Source organism: Aythya fuligula, chromosome 7 (genome assembly GCF_009819795.1).
Source record: "Aythya fuligula isolate bAytFul2 chromosome 7, bAytFul2.pri, whole genome shotgun sequence".
Taxonomy (NCBI): domain Eukaryota; kingdom Metazoa; phylum Chordata; class Aves; order Anseriformes; family Anatidae; genus Aythya; species Aythya fuligula.
In genome coordinates this window covers 4,658,503-4,678,966 of record NC_045565.1, presented here as the reverse complement: position 1 = coordinate 4,678,966, position 20,464 = coordinate 4,658,503, and the positions used below count along the sequence as shown (strand labels likewise).

The 20,464-nt window shown below is 40.0% G+C and overlaps 1 protein-coding gene across 2 annotated transcripts in view; it reads right to left on the bottom strand.

Moving 5' to 3' along the window:
- Window positions 1-17,937: 17,937 nt before the first annotated feature.
- Window positions 17,938-20,464, bottom strand: part of TET1 (tet methylcytosine dioxygenase 1) — a 56,157-nt gene continuing 53,630 nt past the window's right edge. For both annotated transcript variants that reach the window (XM_032190759.1, XM_032190760.1), the window contains one exon: window positions 17,938-19,302. In XM_032190759.1, the coding sequence (XP_032046650.1) occupies window positions 18,161-19,302 (1,142 nt within the window). In that variant the 3' untranslated portion in view covers window positions 17,938-18,160. The remainder of the gene's footprint in view (window positions 19,303-20,464) is intronic.

Sequence of the window (20,464 nt, the reverse complement as noted above, 5' to 3'; positions counted from 1 at the left end):
CGGGCTGCAGCCGGGAGCGCGCACGCCGCCGGGCCGCCCCCCCCGGGCGCCGCGGAGCCCCCCCGGGCCGCCCCCCCTCCCCGTCGCGTCCCCTCGCCGCCCCCCGCCCGTACCTGCCCCTGCCCCTGCCCGCCCCGCCGCCATCACGCCCGGCCCTCGCCGCCTCCCTCCCGCCCGCCCCCACTGCGCACGCGCCCCGCGGCCCCGCCGCCGGCGCGCGCTGCTGCCGTCACGGCCCGCGCCCGGCCCGGCCGAGCAGCGCGCACGCGCGGGGCTGGGTGAGGTGGGGGTATGGGGGGGGGGGGGGGGTTGGGCGCGCGGCCGGCTCGCCGCGTGCCGGGCCGTTAGGCGCGGGTGAGGCGGCCCGCCGCCATCTTGGCCCCGGCGCCATCTTGCGGGAGGGTCGCGGTGGCGCTGCCCCGGCGGCGCTGTCACCTCCCGTTGTGGCCCCGCCGCCGGCTCCCAGCCTTGTCCCTGCCAGGCGGGGCTGTGAGGCCGCCTTCCGCTCCGACAGTGCCTCGCGGGGGGCAGCGGGTGGCCCCCGGCCTGAGACAAAGCCGCGAGGCGGCTGCCAAGGGAGGAGGCAGCGCTCGCTGACGGGACTCGGGTCCCCGGGCACCCAGAAAATAGCGTGGGGCAGCGCCGGGGTGGAGGGGGAGCGGGCTCACCACAGCAGGCGCTCTGAAACAGAAATTGCTGCTAGAAACCGCTGCAGTAAGTAGTTCAAGGGCAGCAGGCATGTCTCACCCGTCTTCATAACGATCCTCCTGCCCCTAAATACCTTCTTTTACCCAAGTTCGCTGTGAGGTGAAAGCACATGCAGGATATTACTCAGTCTTTAAAGTCAGTAGGACACACTTTGTAAATCAAATTGAGATTTTTGAGGTGTTTTTATTTGTTGTCGTTAAGAATAAACTTTAGTGATGGAATAAAACCTACTTTAGAGGCAAAAACATCAAGCAGATACTCCTGTAAGGGCAACTTGCAGTGGGCAACATGACGCTATGAAGGGTAACAAGAAAAAAAGCAGGAAACTGCCACGTGGTGGTAAATTCCTGTCAGCGTTTGGTGTTCCATACCATACAAAGACAGAGCTGCCTTGGAACTTTAAAGCACAGTGCAACTTACGTGAGGGTTTTACACTGATGAGGATATTTCTTCATCTTTTAAATCTCTGCATTTTATATCTTACTCCTGTCTCTTATCTCTCTTATTGGCATAACTACATCAAACTCAAGTTGTTTGACTAAGAATCTGTGCCCTTTCACCTGAAAGGAGGATTTAGAGGCTAAAAAGCTGACAGAGGACTCTCAATGACTGAAATGGAAAGGACAGCGGCAAAAATTTATTCAGGGAGAAAATTGTCAGTAAATGTCAGAATTTTATGAAGTAGCTCAATTCTTCAGTCCTTTGGCCTGGGGCCTTTTTAACCAGATGATGTGTAACTCTTAGTGATGCTCTCAGAAATCATTACAAGTTTGTAGGAAAGCCTGGGGTAGATCATGACTTCATGTACTTCCTCCTTCCCATACATATATTGCTACCGTTAGCAGACAGATGTTGATATCACCCTTTACAGAATACTAATTAGTCCTTTTGATTTCTTTAGGTTTCTCCATCTTCAGGATCAGCCATGCTGTTGTGACATGGACCAATTAAAATGGAAAACAGTGAAAAAATGTAAGCACTTTTTTTTTTTTTTCCCAAACAAACCAAGAAAACACTGTAGGCTTAAGTGAATGTGCCATGTTCCATCTTCTTTTCCACAAGCCCTAAATATCTTTCAAGTCCATTGGACAATTTCAGCCAGAATTGATAAAGGGGCAGAATTCTGACAGGTATGACATTTCTACAAGTTAGCTTAAAGTAATTGGGAAAGTTGAGAAAAAGAGAGAAGTTAGAAAGAAAAAAAAAAAAAAACACACAAAAACTATAAAGCATATGCAGCCTCTAGCATTCCTGGTGGTAACGGGAATTGTTAAGAACAAGATGGGGATATTGTGGAGAGAAAAGATGACTTGTAAATCTTATAATTAAAGAACTTCATACGTATTTTGGCACAATCAGAACATTTAACAATGATGAATGGGAAAGAACAATAAAAATACCTTTGGTATCAGGAAATGCTACATAGTAAAGTCTCACAGTGCAAATAGTTTTTCAGATCTCTGGCCTTTAGTAATCAGCTGCCTAGCTTTGTCTGGGAAAGCCATGAAGATGGTCTGTGGCACCATCTGTGGTGGTGTACGTGTTCTTTATTATCCAGAGTTTTTTTGGAGTGAAAACTACGTATATATCCCCTTTGAACAGAGGCCTGTTTGATACTTAATGAAACAAATTTCAAAAGTTTTAAAACTTACAGCTTTCCTTTTCAAGGATCTGTGTCTAAAAGAGCTCTCAGAAGCTACTCCTCTTTGTATGTCACAAGACAGTCCATTGAAATAAAGAAATTTACCACCATCGCAACAGCAGGCAGCTTTACTGATTCAGCACTACAGAAAGAACAACTAATACACCAAAAAGCATGAATACCGAAGTAGCATGTGGAAGCATGCTGATCTTGGTAGTGAGTGTAACCAGAGTACGGATCTGGGAGTGGATGTCACAGCTCTCTAATGAGCGCTCTGGGTATCTAAAAAGCAAATGTATGGCTTGCTTTGGGGTAGAGGCTTTCTCCATCGACCCAAGGATTATGTCGTCGTACTGTTGCTGCATATGGTATACATTTTACACCCACACTGATGTTGATATTGATCAACATTTGCCATATTGTATTTGCTGTTTGGTGCAGCATCTCACCTTCAACTGAAAAAGAAGAAAGAAAAGTCCTGTAATTCATTTTAGCGATACAAACATTTGCCCTGAGTGAAGCTGACTAATGACTCCAACTTCAGATCCCCAAGGTGTTGAAGAAGCAGAAAAACAATTACATTTGTCATTAAATAAATCTTTACTGCCTTCAAAGTGCCCCTGAGGTATTTCATAGCAGTGGTTGTATCATAAACTTACCACAGACCAAAGTGTTTGGTGCAAAGGTTTTTCAATCTAGAAGGAACGGCTGGGTATCAACTGCAAATAATTGTCATTACCTTTAGAAGTAAGTTCCGCCTGAAAGCCTTGGAAAAGTAGAAATCCCATTTTTGAAATAAAAAGCAACAAGAAACCCATAACATGTTATCCTTCCTTTGAAAATGTGAGCACGGGTAAGGTTGTTTGTAAGGACATGGTAAAAAAACATGCTTCGGAGGCACCATTGGCAGTACCACAGACCGCTGCAGTACTACTCTGTAATAAATCACTCTACATTATTGACACTACGCAGAGAGTTCCATGCTATGAACTCCATGATCCTCACGGCTCCTTCCAACTCAGGATATTCTATGATTCTGTAATAAATACAGTAGGGCTGAACAGCTGCTAAATAGCGTCCCTCATACAAAAAATAAGTACTTATCAACCAATTGTCACTATACAGCAGCACCAGGGATCCTGTGATATTTTCCTGCATCATGTAGAACAAAACTAGTTTGAGAGACACCTTAGGTACAGGCTGTGAAAGAAAAAGATGGAAGGGAATGTGTAAGGCTTATCTTCGGTTGGAGAAACAAACAAACCAACAAAAACCAACAGAAAGCTTGAACGGAATTCATGGTATGTATTTAGGAGAATTAATTGTGTTGGGGGGGGGAAATTATAACCTTCTAATAAACGTAATTTTGACAACCTGTACAGTTGAGAGGACACAGAAATTACCTGTTTCGTACCAAACATGAAGCAAACTAATAATGATAAGTAACAGGTCATACTGTATCTCTCCAGACAAGGTAAGACCTTTGCTGGTTACAGGGAGGTGGTTATTCCCCTCCATTTTGATGATGTAAGAACTCTAACAGTGAAACATCATTATATGATGTTCTTTTCTTCATGTTGGAAATACATTTCTATGTATCCTGCTCAGTCCCTGAATGAACTTTCTGATATATACGTGTTACTTCTGGAACCTGCTCTTTGTACCTCTGGATCACTCTGATTTAAACTTATTTTTACCTTTCCAGATATCCAGAAATACCTGATGATAACAATGGCTAAGATAATGTTTTTTTTTTGATGCTTGAATTACAGGAATCAAATGCAGAATATAACCTTCTGAGCAGAGTAACTACTTTTTCTTGCACAAAAAAAAAAAGTAGTTTTTCCTTGGGATCTCATATGTACTGACGCTTGACATTTCCCCAAACACATGATATATTCACTACTGTATGTCTATTATATTCTGCTATACAAAGTCTTTGATGAAAGCATTTCTGTACAGGCATTACCCCTCAACAAAAACAAGAAGGGGTATCACGGATTTAAATCAACCTCACTGGGTTTAGCAGATTGCAAATAACAAATTTACTTACTTTATTAAAGTGTCTCAAGGTGAGGAGGAAAAGGCTTTTATGGTCTACTATACTGGGACAAAATAAAATGGGTTGAGAATAGACTTCTGACAAAGTATGAATTTTAGTGTAGATTCTGTAACGTAAATAAGACAAACTTTAATTATTTTGAAGCTAAGATGCCCCAGAAACACAGGGACTATCACAAACAATTTATTTAACTGGTAAAGTTCACTGTCTAAGGGAATGGGTAGTGATTCAATAAAATAACTTAAGATCATGCTTTTGGGGAGCTCACAGGAGATAATCTTACCTCTTGATGAAAGTCATCGAGATTTATTGATATTGCCAAAGTAGTTGGAGATCCAAGTCTGAGACAGGTCCCAGTGCTGGAATGTTTTATGTAAGGACTGTACTGAATGATTTGTTTGTAGATTTTAACCTGAACATTTACCATTTTGAATTATTATTTTTTTTTTTAAAGCAGTCTTAAAGTATAGAGGAAGGGCAGCACAATCTGTCCATCCACTAAATACTGATTTGCTACCACATTTCTTGTCTGTAGCATATGGCTGGGAAACTGGATGTACTTGTAACTATTTCCTGAAATGTAATGTACGTGTATTTGAGAAGAGGCTGGTCCTTCTGCAGTTCAAGTTTGGCTCTGTGTACTGGAGAGCCAAGTCCTAGAATATTTCACAGAGCACAACACAGCTGTTTCAGTTGGTATTACATGCAGAGGTTTGGCCCAGTAAAACTATTTGGGGATTGTTCTTGATTCAGCACATTTTTGTACCTTGCCTGTTCACGCCACTGACATCTCCATCTCAAGAATAATGGTTCTTGCATTTTGAAGGACGCGCAGGTGTAATTCCCAGCGCTGTGCAGCACAGCGTAGTGATTCGGAGATTTAACTCACTGTGGCTCATGCAGGCTGCAACTTATAGGAAGAACAGGGAACAGCCTCTGAACTTCTGTGTGCAGTAACAGCCCCAAGGAGCGCCTCCTTCAGTGGAGGGGACAAAGAAGAGAGGCTTAGAGGCTCTAGTCAATACGTATTTGCTCAGAGAGTAGAAATTACATACAAAGGGAATCCTCGCCTGTACTCTTTGGGGTGATCCAGAGCCTCTGACACTCCCAAGGCTTGTTGGTGTGCCCTGTGGGCAGACAAGCAGTCTGCCTTCCACCCCAGCCACACCTCTACCTGAGCCACAGCCCCTGTAGTGGTTAAGCAGTGGCACACCTGAGCCACTGACAGCCTCTTCCCCTCAGAGCAAGGTAATTTGCACCAGTCCAGTAGAGCTCACCCTGCAAAATTCATTGCCGCTGTGCCCCACATGGATCCTCACAAGGCTTTCTGCCTTAGTGGAGGTGAGTTAGAGTCCACCACAGAAGTGCTTGCTTGATGAAGCATGGGATTAATGCCTTGTTTTCCTGAAGGGATTCTTCAAGTGGAAGAAGTCAGAGTCATCACTGTGCAAAAAACAAAGTCTCAGTGTAAAGCAAAGCGGTGACAAGCTGAACTGCTGACTTGTTATGCCACAGGAGGAAGCAAAGCTCCCACTGTTTCGTGCTGACAAGTAAGGCGAGGTCATGATGTCCCCTGCAGGAATTCCAGGCTAATTCACAAGAGCTAAGGGAGCAGTGTGGCCCAATTTTGTTACATATGAATAGAGACATACATGGGATATCATGGGGCTTATGAGTTGTTTTTGGCCATGTGGAAGAAGACATTGCCATTTTCAAGAGTTCAGCTGATAAGAATTTTGTATAACTGGGGTACGTTATAAAAGCAAGAGAGAATCCAGAAGTAAACAGACTGGACAGGGAATTAGAGGCCACTTTAAGAGTCGTGCTCCAGCCAATGGTTTTGGAAATAGCTGGGTTTAAATTTCCACATTTTAAACACCATCTCAGTGTGATTTAAATGAAAAACACAGACATGTATCCCTGGTAATTATTTTATTTTAGACAATCTAGGCTATTTCCTGAACTGAAACACTACTTACTGGAGCACTATCTCATTTTCTTTACAATTACTTTTGAATTTGATGCTTATGTTGATATAGAGAATCCACAGTCCGCCCTATATAATGATTAATTCCACTTTTGAAGATATAAAACAACAGTATACAACAGCATATAACAGCAGCAATCAGCATGAGTATTTCCTCGCAGCAATCAGGCCACAATGTAGTGCCCTGCCATTCTGTGGGGTTTATGGGGCACTGGACTATTGCAGAGCAGCGTAACTGTAGTAGGAAAAAAAAAATCTTTAAGTTTAAACTGGTGTTAGCAATTAATACTGTTGTCAATAGGTATTGTAATTTGAGGTCATAATCATAACATCTTTAGAATTAAAACCAACTATACTGTATCAATCTTGTATTACTTGTATAGCTTATATAAGAAATCTAAAATAGGAGAAAGCACTGAAGCCACCTCCAGTCATTGAGCCCTGCAAAATAAAATGATATTCGGCAGCCTTTCTGGGACGCCAGGGCTGGTAACTTTCATTTGGCTTTGTTCCCCCAAGTCCAAGGTGGCTCCGACTGGCAACAGCCTGGGCAGTGGCAATGCCAGGAGGGGACAAGATGCGGTTGGCTGGCAGTACCTGAGAAGTAGCTGGCGAAGTTGCTGCGCATCGATGCCTCTCCGTCAGCAGCGATGTTCTTGGGTCTGCTCCTCAGTCTCTCAGCGTCATTCAAAGCCCACGTGCGTTCCTAGACACCTGTGCTACAGGTTACTAATACCAAACCGTGGGACACGTCCTGCTGGGAGGATTTGTTAGCACTGTTCAGAGCATGCCTGGGGCAGTCTGGGAGATGTGTTGCTATAAAAGGCCATTAATGTTCATCCTCTGAAGGAGCAGCAAATTGCATGGCAGGGTGAAGGCCTTCCTGGTGGATTACCACATGCAGCTCCCAGGGACTAGATGCACCGTATTACGGGATGTATTTTATATTGCAAGGGAATTGCTGTAGCCCGCGGAGAGCAGCCTTTTTCTGCTTTCTAGGAGATGCCAGTTAGCTGGAAGATTGTTTTAATAGACACTTCTTGCTATTGCATTTACTAGAGAAGGCAAAGAAGTAAACGCGAACATGCAGAGAGTTTTCTTCCTTTTCTCCAGATTATAAAACCGGGAATTCTTCCTAGTATTGTTGTGCACTCAAATGTCACCTGCATAGTAAAGCAGACTAGGGCCAAGGTTATTTTTGTCTTGAGGAAAATCTGTAAACTCTGAGCTGAAGCAAATACAAACAGGACTCTTTCTACTGGATGGGAATTAAGTCACAGTGAAAGACTCCCATAACCCTCCTCTGCCAGACAAAGCTGGTAGAAGAACAAGGCACTGTACAAATGTTCACAGTCTGTGTTTTCAGTCCAAAGGTGAAGTTTAGAATTTTCCAATAGCTTTTTGAATTGTTTTACTGACTATAGGGTAAACAATATAAACATAGTATACAGAATCTAAAGAACAGTGTATTTTTTAGATTAACTCCTTCCTATTTTCACATCTTTGCTGAGGTTCTTCACAGTCACAGAAAAGCTGCAAGACTAGACTACCTTTAGAAGCATTTTTTTTTTATTGTTGTTGTTTCCCTAAAATGTAAAGCCACGTAATGGTTTTAAATGGTAACTAATAAGGTCTTCTACATTTATGCAATGTTATATTCTGTATTATGAAGGGGGGCCTTAACTTTGCTTTAAGTTTTATTGTATAGGCTCTTCAGGCCTTAATTTTCAATCTTTAGTTACTTCAGTATGACTTTGTCTGGGTACGTATTGGGAAAACAACTTCTTTTTTTCCCCACCTCAAACCATTTTACAAGAAGATTCACGTGAAAAATGCAGGAAAGAAAAATTAGACGACTAAGTGCAAAATAGAAGTATAAAATTTATTTAAAACCACCCACAAAGTTCTGTGTAATCAGGAATGATACAATTTGTAATAGTCTTTTTAAAAACTCATGACAAGATTTAAAATATATTTTCAATTACAGTATTCATTTAGCCTTATTCAGTTAGGACAATAAAAAAATGAAAGTTTACGTTCTAAACAGATGAGACACACAAGAAAAATAGAACAGAACAGACAATTTCCACAACAACAATTTTTACATGTATGTTTCAATACTAGTATCAACATTTCAATGCATCTTGCTACATAAACATGAAATCATGTACAACAACTGCTTGCACCAAAAAACATAGCTTAATTAGATCTTTCAAGTAACATGCAGTCACAACTCACAAGTCTTCAAGTACTGCTGGTAAGGGTTCCCTTGTCTGCAAAGAAGATTTTAAGGTTCAGTTTCTCAGCTAGTCCAACTCCTCACAGCTCCACCAATCTCATGAAGCTATGCTCAGTTATACTAGGAAAGAATCAGGCCCCAAATATTTTTTGAGAAAAAAAGTAATTTTTATACTTTCTCCTGTAAATACTGTGACATAATGAAGTGCTTTTTCTTTCTGATTTTTTTTTTCTCCCTGTACATCATCTTTTTGTTTTTAAAGTTATGTTGCAGATCTAAATACAGTAGGTTGGTAACTGGAAATAATCCAAAACCTCGAAAGTTGAAAAATAAATATCAAATGCATCCCAAAGAAAGAAAGATAAACAAGAAAAGAGATAGGAAGAAAGAGAGAAGGAAAGAAAGAAAATAGCCTTTTTTGGCATACTGTCAATTTTTTTTAAAAGTAGGAAAGAATTCATTAGCTGTATCGTTTTAGTACAGCATGTCCTTAGAATTTGTTGCTTTTACAATAGCAAATTTTGAACAGCATTTATGACCTGGTACAATACTGTCACATTATGAGGAGCTGTCTCGTTTAAACTGAGCAAACTATTTTAGAATAATTAATTGTTAAAGACTGAAATGTCTTTAAGTTTTTGTGTTAGTTAGAACTGGATTTCTTTTAGTTGTATTGGGATATTGGATTTGCTTTTCTTGCCTACTGTTATTTTTAATTTTGAGGACAAGAGATTCATGAAGTTCAGACACTGCCTTTTGCGTTGCATGGATTAAAGTCTGCAATTCACAACATTTGTATGAAACCAGTTCTCCTTAGGTTCTGCAGTATCATTGCACTTCAGAAATTTAAGAATGAAAATACAACAATTTTTTTCCTCAAATCTTTTTGAAAGACAAACATTTAACTGCAATGTTGTGAGGGTATGGGGGGCGGCACTTGATGCTTACAAAAAGCTTCCATGGGCAGCGAGGGAAGCTTTGCATGACTCAAGCATGCAGGGCAGTGCCAGCAGTTTCACTGCTGCGTATCACCACGGCCAGGGCAGTCAGAAAATGTTGGCTTTTAGCTTCGTCTCTCAAAACCTGCCCCAGTGTGGCAACACCGAATGGAGTTCAGTAGATTCTCACAACCCCATTTTATGCAATCAAGTAAAAGGGTTCAAGTAATGATAAAAGCAAGGAATTATTTTAAGAAAAAACACCTATGTTTAGAAACGGCATTGCTGACAACTCCATGAGAGATTTCTGGCCAGGTCATTACCTTGAGGTACAAATCTACCACATTCTCCTCGTAGACAAGGTTGGGAAAAGGACAGCCAATAGAAACGAATACTTAAAGCCGGTTACAAAACAAGGTGGAGGAATTTCTTTTCGATCTGTATTTCTAAGCTAAGAACAATCCAGGTGTTACTGGCCAGTATGCGCAAAATAGGGTTATCATGAAATTGATTCCTGATGGCTGTACACATCAGTCCTTTGGTAAGAATTGCAATTTATACTACTGATCTTTCATACCGTTATCAGTATAACGGGATGCCCCAAACGATGTAAGCTCAGTGGGCATCCATTTACCCCTTTATCCTTCTAATGGGATGCAAAGGACATCAGTATAAATGAGAATCAGGGCCTTCATTCTTATTTTAAGAAGATTCCCAAACCCTAGACCCTTTTCCATTACAATATAATAAAAATACAGACATACATGTAAAATATTGATCAGATCACAAAACTTTCCACAACAGCATTAAAATGTTCTGTCGCAACAACTGCAATACCGAACATCAAACTAGCAGTTCCCTTGCTCCACTGCAACAGCACTTCTTTGGAATACGGTTCATCTGCTGTAACTGGCAACTCTCTGTAGGTTAGCTGACAAATCTCTCCTCCTTCTTACACAGTTCTTCGAGGTCTACCACCTGTGTACTCTCATTTTATGAGGAAAGCTGGTAGGGTGTGCGGAGTGTTAAAAACAGCACTGTCACACCAAACAGAGCAAGTCACCTTCGCGTAAGTTATTTAGCACCCCAGTCTTGCATTCACTGCAAGTACACTGTTGGAAGATTCTAGCATTTTCATGTAACTATGTGTGGAAAATGGCATATATCATGGTCCAGTAGAAAAGAGAGAAGTTGCTGTTGTAGAAGAATTCAGGATACAGCATCAAGAAGCATCTTATATCTTTAAAAGCTGAAGTTACAAGTATGTGGTTAAGCACTGTAAACAATGTTGGGGTGAACTGGGGAACTGGATTGGAAAAAGGATCCTAAAGTCTTTGCGTCTCAGAAAGAGAAAAAACAATGCCAACGCTCCTGTACCCTTTTATAAAAGGCAATTACTATTGTTTTCTGCTCAAGCTCAATCAGTTCCACTTGCTGCTACAGAGGAAGAACCCAAAAAATCCATTGTTCCCACTCTTTTTTTTTTTTTTCCAAGCAGTCCTGTCAGTTAAGGCATGAACTTGCACAACACTAAGGTTTCTCACAAGGACGAGAACTATCTCTGCACGGGAATATAACCAGAAGATGTAAAGAAATACTCCTGCTCTTGTAATTATGCAGGGTCTGCAGCACCTGTCATGTCAAAATCTGAGCAGAGCTGGTAGAGTAACTCAAAAGAAGAGAAGGCACTCCACAGAGATGCTAGCAACAGGAGTCTTCAACTGTGAGCAAAGGGTCTTTGTTTAGCTACTTGCAGACAGAAGAACAGAGTGTAACAACTACAGCAAGAGATCTGAGAGTTAACTGGAAAAATATTTAAAAAAAAATAAAAAAAAAGAAAATACTGATGAAGAAAGATAATGAAATGTCCTTCTTTCTTGAAATGAAAAAATATCCAATATTATAGGTTCCATATGAGAGAACATGAATTCAAAAAAAATAAAGAAAGAATGAAAAAATGAGAACTGCATTATATAGAGTAAGAGGTGACAAAGAAACAGATTTTGGGACAGTCACAAAGAGAATAAATTCATATGATATTCCTGAGATGATGAAGACTGGCTGATCTACATAGAAAGTAGCGACAGCTGTGGGGAGTGTTCACGAGCAGGCTGACATCTCTACTCCTACTGCTGAGCACTGAAGTAGGTCTGCACAGAGACAGGAAGAACTTCTGGAGCAGTTGTAAGCGTTTAAAGCATTCAGCAGCAGGTGAGAATGCGATCTAGTGCCGAGTGTGAAAACAGCTAACCACAACAGGTGATCCACAAGGAGACTAAGGAATGAGAAAGCTGCCTGTAGTATTTGGTGTCATCTGTATAGAGCAGAAAGCAACACCTACTCATTGACACTACTCCAATTTAACGTTCTTCAGAGATGACACAGCAGCATGTTGAGAATTAAGTTGTCTTAATTTAGGAAGCAAATATGTAAAGGACAATATTAAGCAAAAAATTTAGCTCACTCCTCATTTTTGACACGACCAAAAATGTTTTAACAGGGCAATAATAAAATAAATATTAAATCAATTTTCAAACACTTTAGAAAAAATATGTGACCTATATGCATACTGGTGGCTGCCTGATCAGATACTATGATTAGAAATCCTTGCTCTCTGAAAAAACCTCAAGTATAAATCTCTACATTTTTTGCAGCAACATACTGAAGCGCCATTTACACAACTTCTGAAAACTAAGGATCAGGGAAGTTCAGAAGAAACTAGAGCCAGTTTCCGTACTGAGTAGCCACATCCTCAGGAGTTTTGACACTGGCCACTCTATTTAATTAAAGAAGGATAAAAATGTATCATGGACTTCAAGAAGTTTTTGTATTTAAAATTACATACACCAAAAGGTGTCAGTATAAAGAAGCACCCTAGCAACCACAACACGTGTACATGAGAAGGCTGTTTCTGAAGTCCACTGTACCTTTCACAGCTTTGCCTCTGACTGTCTACACAGATTAAAGAGAGTGACTGACTCTCTCACCCTTTTTTTTTTTTTTTGGTTGTTGTTCCTTAAAAAAGCCAATATACTTAGGCAGAGAACGAGGGAAAGATGACTGTCCCCGGAGGAACTGTGGAAACAGCTGAATTTGTACGCGTACCCACAGCTGTGTGACACAACGGCACATTCTTGCTGGTTAGGAACAACGCTGTAACGCAGACATTGCAGTGCAGTCCTGTGGTGTCACAATCATCAATGGAAACTTTCTCTGCAGTTTAATTGTACGGAAAGATATTTCTCTGCACTTTCTCCTGAAAGTCAGATCACCACCTGACAGAAGTAAGAAAGCCAGGCTATATTTCTACATGGGATTGGACTGTTCCTTGTCTCTGACTACTTATTTAAGATCACATGACAGAAAGTTTCATGGGGCACCGCTGGACAGATGCTTTTTACACGTGAGAAATACACCACCACCAATTTTATGGAAGATACGTCACAAAGACCTTACTTTGAATACAACTGCTCTTATGCACAGGAAGTGTGAAGTAGACATGCAATTTAGCTTTTTGTAGTTTCTCAGGATATGGTTATTTCCTATAGGTTAGAAATGAGGAGACATTTCTTCTCAGAAAGAGCAGTCAGGCATTGGAACAGGTTGCTCAGGAAGCGGTGGCATCACCGTCCCTGGGAGTGTTCGAGGAAAGACTGGACGTGGTGTTTAGGGACATGGTTTGGTGGGTGATACTGGTGGTAGGGGATGGTTGGACCAGATGATCTTAAAGGTCTTTTACAACCTTAATGATTCTGTGAACTTGTATGAACTAAAAGTTACAGGATTTCCATGGAGGAAAAAAAAGGCATAATCACATAGTTATAAGGCTGGTGACTGATTGATAAATGAGCTAATTTCACAGAGAGAAATTTCATCAGAAGTGAAAGGGTGAGATTGAACCTTACATTTTAAATATAAAATCATGAAGATGCAGTTTGTTAGCATGTTTCGATTAAAATTTGTCATTGAACAACCTATCAAATAAGAAAAAAAAAAAATCACAAAAAAACCCCACCTGTCAACATAAGCCTGAATCAGGTCTGAAGGAGACCTGCCTGTATGCCTGAAACTCGATGTGAAGGCATTATGCCTCTCTACACACCACTAATCACTTCTTGTGCTACAAACAATGTAACCTCTGCACTTAACCAAAAGGACATCAATCCCAAGTCTTTCTGTGTACGTCCTTGCAAGACTATTAATTGTGGTATTGTTGCAGGGGTCTGAGTCAGCATGGGCTTTGGTCAACTGTATCCATATCCATCCAGTTAAATATGAAAATCACATAAAAGCTTGATAAATGAGCTCATTGCAGTCAACAGGGCTGCAGCAATGTAAACAGGACCCAAATTTCATCCACCAATTTTAGTGTAATACTGCAATGATATTAAAAACATCTTTTTAAAAAAACACAAATGGTTGTATGTTAAAAATAATCGTTAGTACTAACGAATGTGTCATTTACCCATGCTTACAATGAAACATTGCTTAAGATACAATTGTTTCCTGTTCTAAGTGTAGAGAGGTGCTGTCAGGTAAGATAAAGACTTTTAACAGCAGTTATTCCTAAGTAAAAGAGTTAGCTTAGAAAGGTCTTACGAAAAACAGAACTGCATACAACTGTTAGAACTAGGTCACAAGTATTTGTAAGTTCTTTCAAAGCTTTTTGGATCTCGTGACTAAAATATTTCTAGAAATAATTTTTGCTACTTTCTGTAGTACAAGGTAGCCTGTTAGAAACAGTAACATGGAGAAATTCTTTGAGTAAAATTCAGTCTGTAATTGGGCACAGCTGCAGTAACTCCAAGGGGGACTCAGGGACTCAGAACTGGCTCTTGCTGAAGGCACTACATTTTCCCTCTGTGGTGGTGCCGGACCCAGTAGAGAAAGGGGGTGAGAGACATCTCTTCTGCAAAATCGAAGGTGTCCCGTGTTGGGTCATGACAGTTTTTGCTAGAGAACTGGGAAAAAGAGTTAAAAGACAACCATATCCCTCCACCAGCCCATACCTGAATCCTTTTTATTTTATTTTTTTTTTCCCACTGAGTACAATACCAGCTGTTGGAAACCAAATAAAATGCGTGGGTCTGCCCTAGTCAGCTACCTTAACTTTGGATCCAGTTCCTGATCTGGCCATCCCCAAAGGCCTTTGTTAAGGGATAAAAGCAAACTACGCAAGTGGTGGCGTGGGCTGCAAAGGGAAGCAATACACCCACAGATGTACAAATCTTAAGAGACAACTACTGTTATAAAATGATAACCTTACTCAAAACAAAACCACGTAATTTGTGTACAAGACTGATAGATATTCTGAAATGTTACCATAAATAGCACACAGTTGTAAAAACAGTACTAGGCTGTATTTTCTATACCGCAGTACAGCAATAGAAAATATGAGCTTCCCGACTCACAACCTGCCACGTGCCACAGCAGTAACCAGAAGCGGCCAGCCTGTTAGATACACACTGAGAAAGTAGTTATGTTATGAACAGCCAAGGAAAGAGCACCTATTGTACAGACAATATATTTTCTCATATAAGTAATCTTAATAAAGTAGTAGCTCTGAGCTTTAGCACCTATCAGTTAATAGTATTACTCTTATGTTAAGATAAACTTTTCTCTTAAAATTGCCTTTTCAAATAAGGTAGACCTGGACTTGCTGAAAGTCTACTGGTGCAGTCACTGGAGCAGTGACTTGCCAGGGGCTGTGTTTGGAGGTATCATTTCAGATCCACCTTTCAGTTTCTCACTTCTTTGAGGGAAGCTGCTGGTTTTTAAATAGAACATTTTCACCTTGAAGTTTCTAACCACACAGAAGTAAAATCTGGACATTTACAGGGGAAGATTCAAGTGAAACTGATCCACTGTAACGATCTGAACATTCCTAAAGTCAGAGATGGCTCTAACATTACTTTGCGTACAAAACTTGTTACTCCTATGGGAGTGCTGAATGATATTCTGAATTTGTATTACACAACCCAAAGCTATCAGCACTGTCAGTGAAACCAATAAACTCATCTTTTCTGCAAATGATCGATCGTGGTGTTGGACAAGGGTGTTCAGATAGCAAATACATGAATGGAATAGCTAGAGAATGTACAGTACTACTTACTGTATGGACAGCTGGAGTTCTTACTAGTCTTAGGCTCACCAAAAATATACAAGTTTCAAAATGGAAATCTAAGGCACACAAAATACCATAATGATTTGATGTATACTGTATATTACGTAGTCAAGAAGCATAAAACTGCTGGTACAAAATGATGGCATAATATTGTTTCTGTTTTATTATTATTTACAATCCCTTCATATCCTCTATTTGAACTAATATTAAGCTTTGAACTAAGATTTGCAGCATACCCGGTTTTTACAAATTTTACTTAAAATAGGTAAGATACAAAGAATGGGTTCAATTCGGCCATCCTCTGCCATCAACATTTTTGTTAATTTCGACAGGAATCTGTGGAATTGAACCCAGGGTCATTACATAGTGATTGCTACTTCAGACCTTGCTCCCGCAAACACTAGGTGTGTGTCCATTTGTACAGGAGAACAGTCTCATTGATCAACGGCCGTATCGAAGTATTTGTAGCACCAAGGTCCTAACTGGCACTATGTGTTAAAAATACAATTTACGTACTTTTCGTACCAAAACTGTAGATAGAGCATTTACAGTTCAACTTTTCAAGGAAAAAGCACCTTGTCTAGGTTTTAAATAAAGCAGATCTAGATAATTCATATTCCTCTGTTACAGCACCACTACATTATAATATTATCAAGTATATTATTAGTATATTTTCACACTGGAAAACTCTAACCTCGTTATGCCTATGGGTTACCCAGCCGGGGAGGACTCCCGAGGCAGAATTAAGGTACAGCTTCGTCTCTGGGGCCTGATCCTGCAGCTCTCAGTCACGACAGGAGTCCTGGCTTGCGCGGTGCTCCTGGCTCTGACTGGGCAGGTATGGCTACGCAGAACTGTTCTCACGGAGGAAGTTGCAGGATGAGGTCAGTCCTTAGCTAACGTTGTCATTTGGTAATTTGTTTAAATAAATAAGGTTAAAAAGGAAATACATAGGAGAGGAGAATCAGAAAGAAGAGTGGGATGCTACAGCATTTAAAAGCAATGGAGTGTCTGTTTTTCCTCTGGTCCAGCGAATACTCATTTCATGATATGTCACTTTTTCAACAAAAATGGAGAACATAAATTTCATATGTTTGGAAGAAAGAATACAACCCTTTCTACATGAAATGTAGAAATCACTTAAAAATTCACAAAGCAGTTTTGTAAAAAAACTGAACTTAGCTGGTGAACATTATAGATGGGTTCTTCTTAAGGAAAAATTTGCTGTTAAATATTAGAAATTTCATTCTTTTCCAACACTTCCTTTGTATTTTCTTCAAATTAATATTTTTTGTTTCAGAATAGAATAAGGCAACTCTAGGGGGTATTTTTTATCCCAAAACAATCCTACCCCTGAGGCATTGGGAACATTTGGTTGTCATGTTAACTTATAATGCTCCAAACGAATGAGACTTATGCACTTATTGCTCAAAGAAATCATAACATATGCTGCCTTTAAAAAAAAAAAAAAAAAAATTAAAAAAAAATAATCTTAACTCCCCAATAGCAACGCACATATTGATGTCTCCTAATTTCATGTTTGTACACTCTCTTTCAAATAATGTTTCCGTATTTCATAACTGTTGTTTATATGTAACAAAATCTTCCATGAAAAAGGGCAAGTCTAAAAACAATCACATGCTATTAGCATACATACTGCAGCTGTAACAATATGGAACTCTACACAGCAAGAATAAAATGATTTCTTCTGTAGAGTATGCACAAACCTTAGACAATATGATCCTTATACTATACTATTTCAAGTTAATTTTAAAAATAGAAAGTGCTTTTAAAATATATATTTACAGCTTAAAAACAACTTCCAGCCATCATTGCCAATAACTTCATTTCATACATAATGACAAATCTAGAGAAAAAAAATTCATTGGTTTTCTAAAATATTTATCTGTAATTTGGACTATATAGCAATGGTTGGAAGTTGTTAAAGCAATGGCACCATGAAGTAATAATTCAGCTTATTTATTTTAACTGTTTGATGTGGTTAAGCACCAAGAGCTGTGTAGAGCTATTACTGTAATAACTTGATTTAACACCATAAAATGTGAACCTGTTAAAATCCCTATAAATGATTTCTGTAGTAAACAGACTTGATTTAAAGCACCAAAATATAAATTCCTAAAGGTAATAAACTGAATGATTTCAATCAAGGTTAATAACCTAAACAAAATCTTTTTTAGAATGTATTAAAACTATACAACTTTTTTTTTTCTTTTTTCTTTTTTTTTTTTTTTTGCTTAAAATGTGCTTGAGCACCACCAAATGTTAAAGTCACAGTTTAAGAAGAAATCCCCCCCCCCCCTTTTTTTTTTTTTTTTTTTACCTCAGCCTTAAAATGGTTGAGATGAGCAAATAGTAAACGACACGAGACTTGTTCTTTAACAGCACCTTAAAGAAACACTGCGTAATGCTGCACCAAGAGGAGGCATTTGATACTAAAACCTATGCCCAATGGTTGTAAGGCCCTGCAACTCGTGTAAGGGCATAAGAAGATACTGTTATTACATTATCTTTAGTTACTGTTAATGCTCTGCGTGATGGAATTTGGTTGAACTCATTGTCTTCGTAAAAAATCTCTCTGTTTTCACTTGTTTGCTTTGTTTTCCTGCTGCTAGAGTTCAGTTCAGTATTCTCTGTTCCCAATCGTTCTGCTTCTTTTTCTTTTTCTTTTGCCCTCTCAGCCATCTTTGCTTCCCACATGGCTAACCCATGTTTTGGCTCATTTAAATTTTTGTGTTGGTAGAAAACTAAGGAAATCCGTGTGGGATGATTGCGGTTGGGTTTTTTAATAGGTGTGGTAGCATGGAGTTCACGTCTTGCACATTCAATTAAGATAGAACCATGAGAAGGTGCCACAGCAACACCGCCAATGTCATCATCCAAAAAATTGTGCTCGCTGTCTGACCACAGTTCCTCAGCTTTTTCTTCAGAATCAGTCGGCTGTCCCAGTGCACTGTTCTGCTTTTCGTCAGCACAGTCAAAATCACACATCTGTTCTCGAAGGGAGCCACCCTTCTCCACTGGGCACCCGTGGGAGCAGTCAGCTTCATTTCCAACTGCGTCCCTTGCTGGAGAGCTCTGTGCTACTGACAGATCGCAAGAGCCGATCATCTGCGAAGAAGGAGAATTGTCCAACTGAGGCTGACAATTCTGCTTGTCTGGCTGATGTTCAAGTATACTGGGCAGGGGGTCTGTATGGGCTGGGGGGCCTGGAGCAGTGACCTCTGGAAGAATTGGTGGCACACCATTCATCTTGTCATTCAGCAAAATTCCAGTATAATCTTTGACCGACACATCAAAGTTCTTGCAATTAATATAAGGTGTCACGTGAGGTTGCTTACTACTGCATTCAAAATACCCGTAGGGAACTGAAAAATCTTGTTGAATATTAGTCACTGCTGTTAGGCCAGGCTTATGTGCTAACGATGAATAGGGATGTAAACTATCCACCTTGAAAGGGGGGGAAGCCGAGTACTGTTTCAATAGGGAGCAATTTTTAGTAGTGTTTGAAGTATGTTTCATGGCATAGAGGTGATCGGAAGTCTCCATTTTTATTCCAGGTTTTAAAGCATCTGTTTTGTTCCCTAAAAAAAATGCACACCAAAGCGTAAGTTACTTTTCCTCAGTTAATAAAACACCTTTTATGGTATTTTCATACGTACTTTCTAATATGAAAGATATCGATGACTACAAATTTTTCAGCGTGGTTATTTTTACCTTTCTAGGAGTATCTGTATGACAAACTACATACATAATTACCTTGCTGAATTACCGCCTTAATCTGTTCCCATCAGACTGCTGGTATATAAAACAGAAAGGTGTTTCACGGAGGGATGAAAAAGCAGATCAAATAAGCACTCAGTTCCGATTCAGACAGCCCAGTTCTATACAAGTGTTTCCCAGCAGCTGCCTAACTGCATGGTCCAGCAGGAAGCACTGCATCAAAGGTTTTTAGGTAACTGCCAAAATTTGGTCTATCTGAAATTAAGCCTGTGAAACAACCAAAATTCTTTATCACCTTACCCCAAATTATGACAGAAGGAAAAAGTGCGTTTACAGATCCTGTCCCTTGCAGAACAAAAGTACAATTTGTGCATTAGCAAGTAACTGCTCAGAGTTAAAAAAGTATCTGGCAACATACTCCAGGTAAATTCAAATGGCTGCATGTGACTCGCTCTGTCTTGCACCTAATTGGCACACACTAGATATTTCAAATCTTTTGGGGGATTACTTGTTCGGTTTATGTCAGCTCCCAATTTCTAGTCCTGGCACACTGCAGTTGTGCTCATTTGTAGAATAAAACTGCTCTCTCCTCAAATGACTTATTCTGGTCACAAATAAGTTTCATCCAGAGTCTGTAAGTGTAATGGTAAATAATTCCGTTGACTTTGATGAACTTTACATCATGCCCTAAAACTGCTTTACATCTGTTAGCTGGCAAACTAGTACAACGCAGAGTTCTTCCACATTCTCACAAAGGACTGTCTCTGTCAGTGTTGTTTCTTTGTTCCATAAATACAGAGAATGTCTAACTGCTTTACCGAATATAGAAGAACTATTCTGTCTTCTATTAATTTATAAATAGTGATGGATTAAAAAACATTCTTTCAACATGCTTTCAGGAATGAGGAAAAAAAAGTGGGATAAACTACAGACAATACATTTAGCATACAGATACTGAAACTGAGGGGTGACAGAAGGAAACTGCATATATTCTTTTAAGAACCTTTTTATGAAAACAAACTC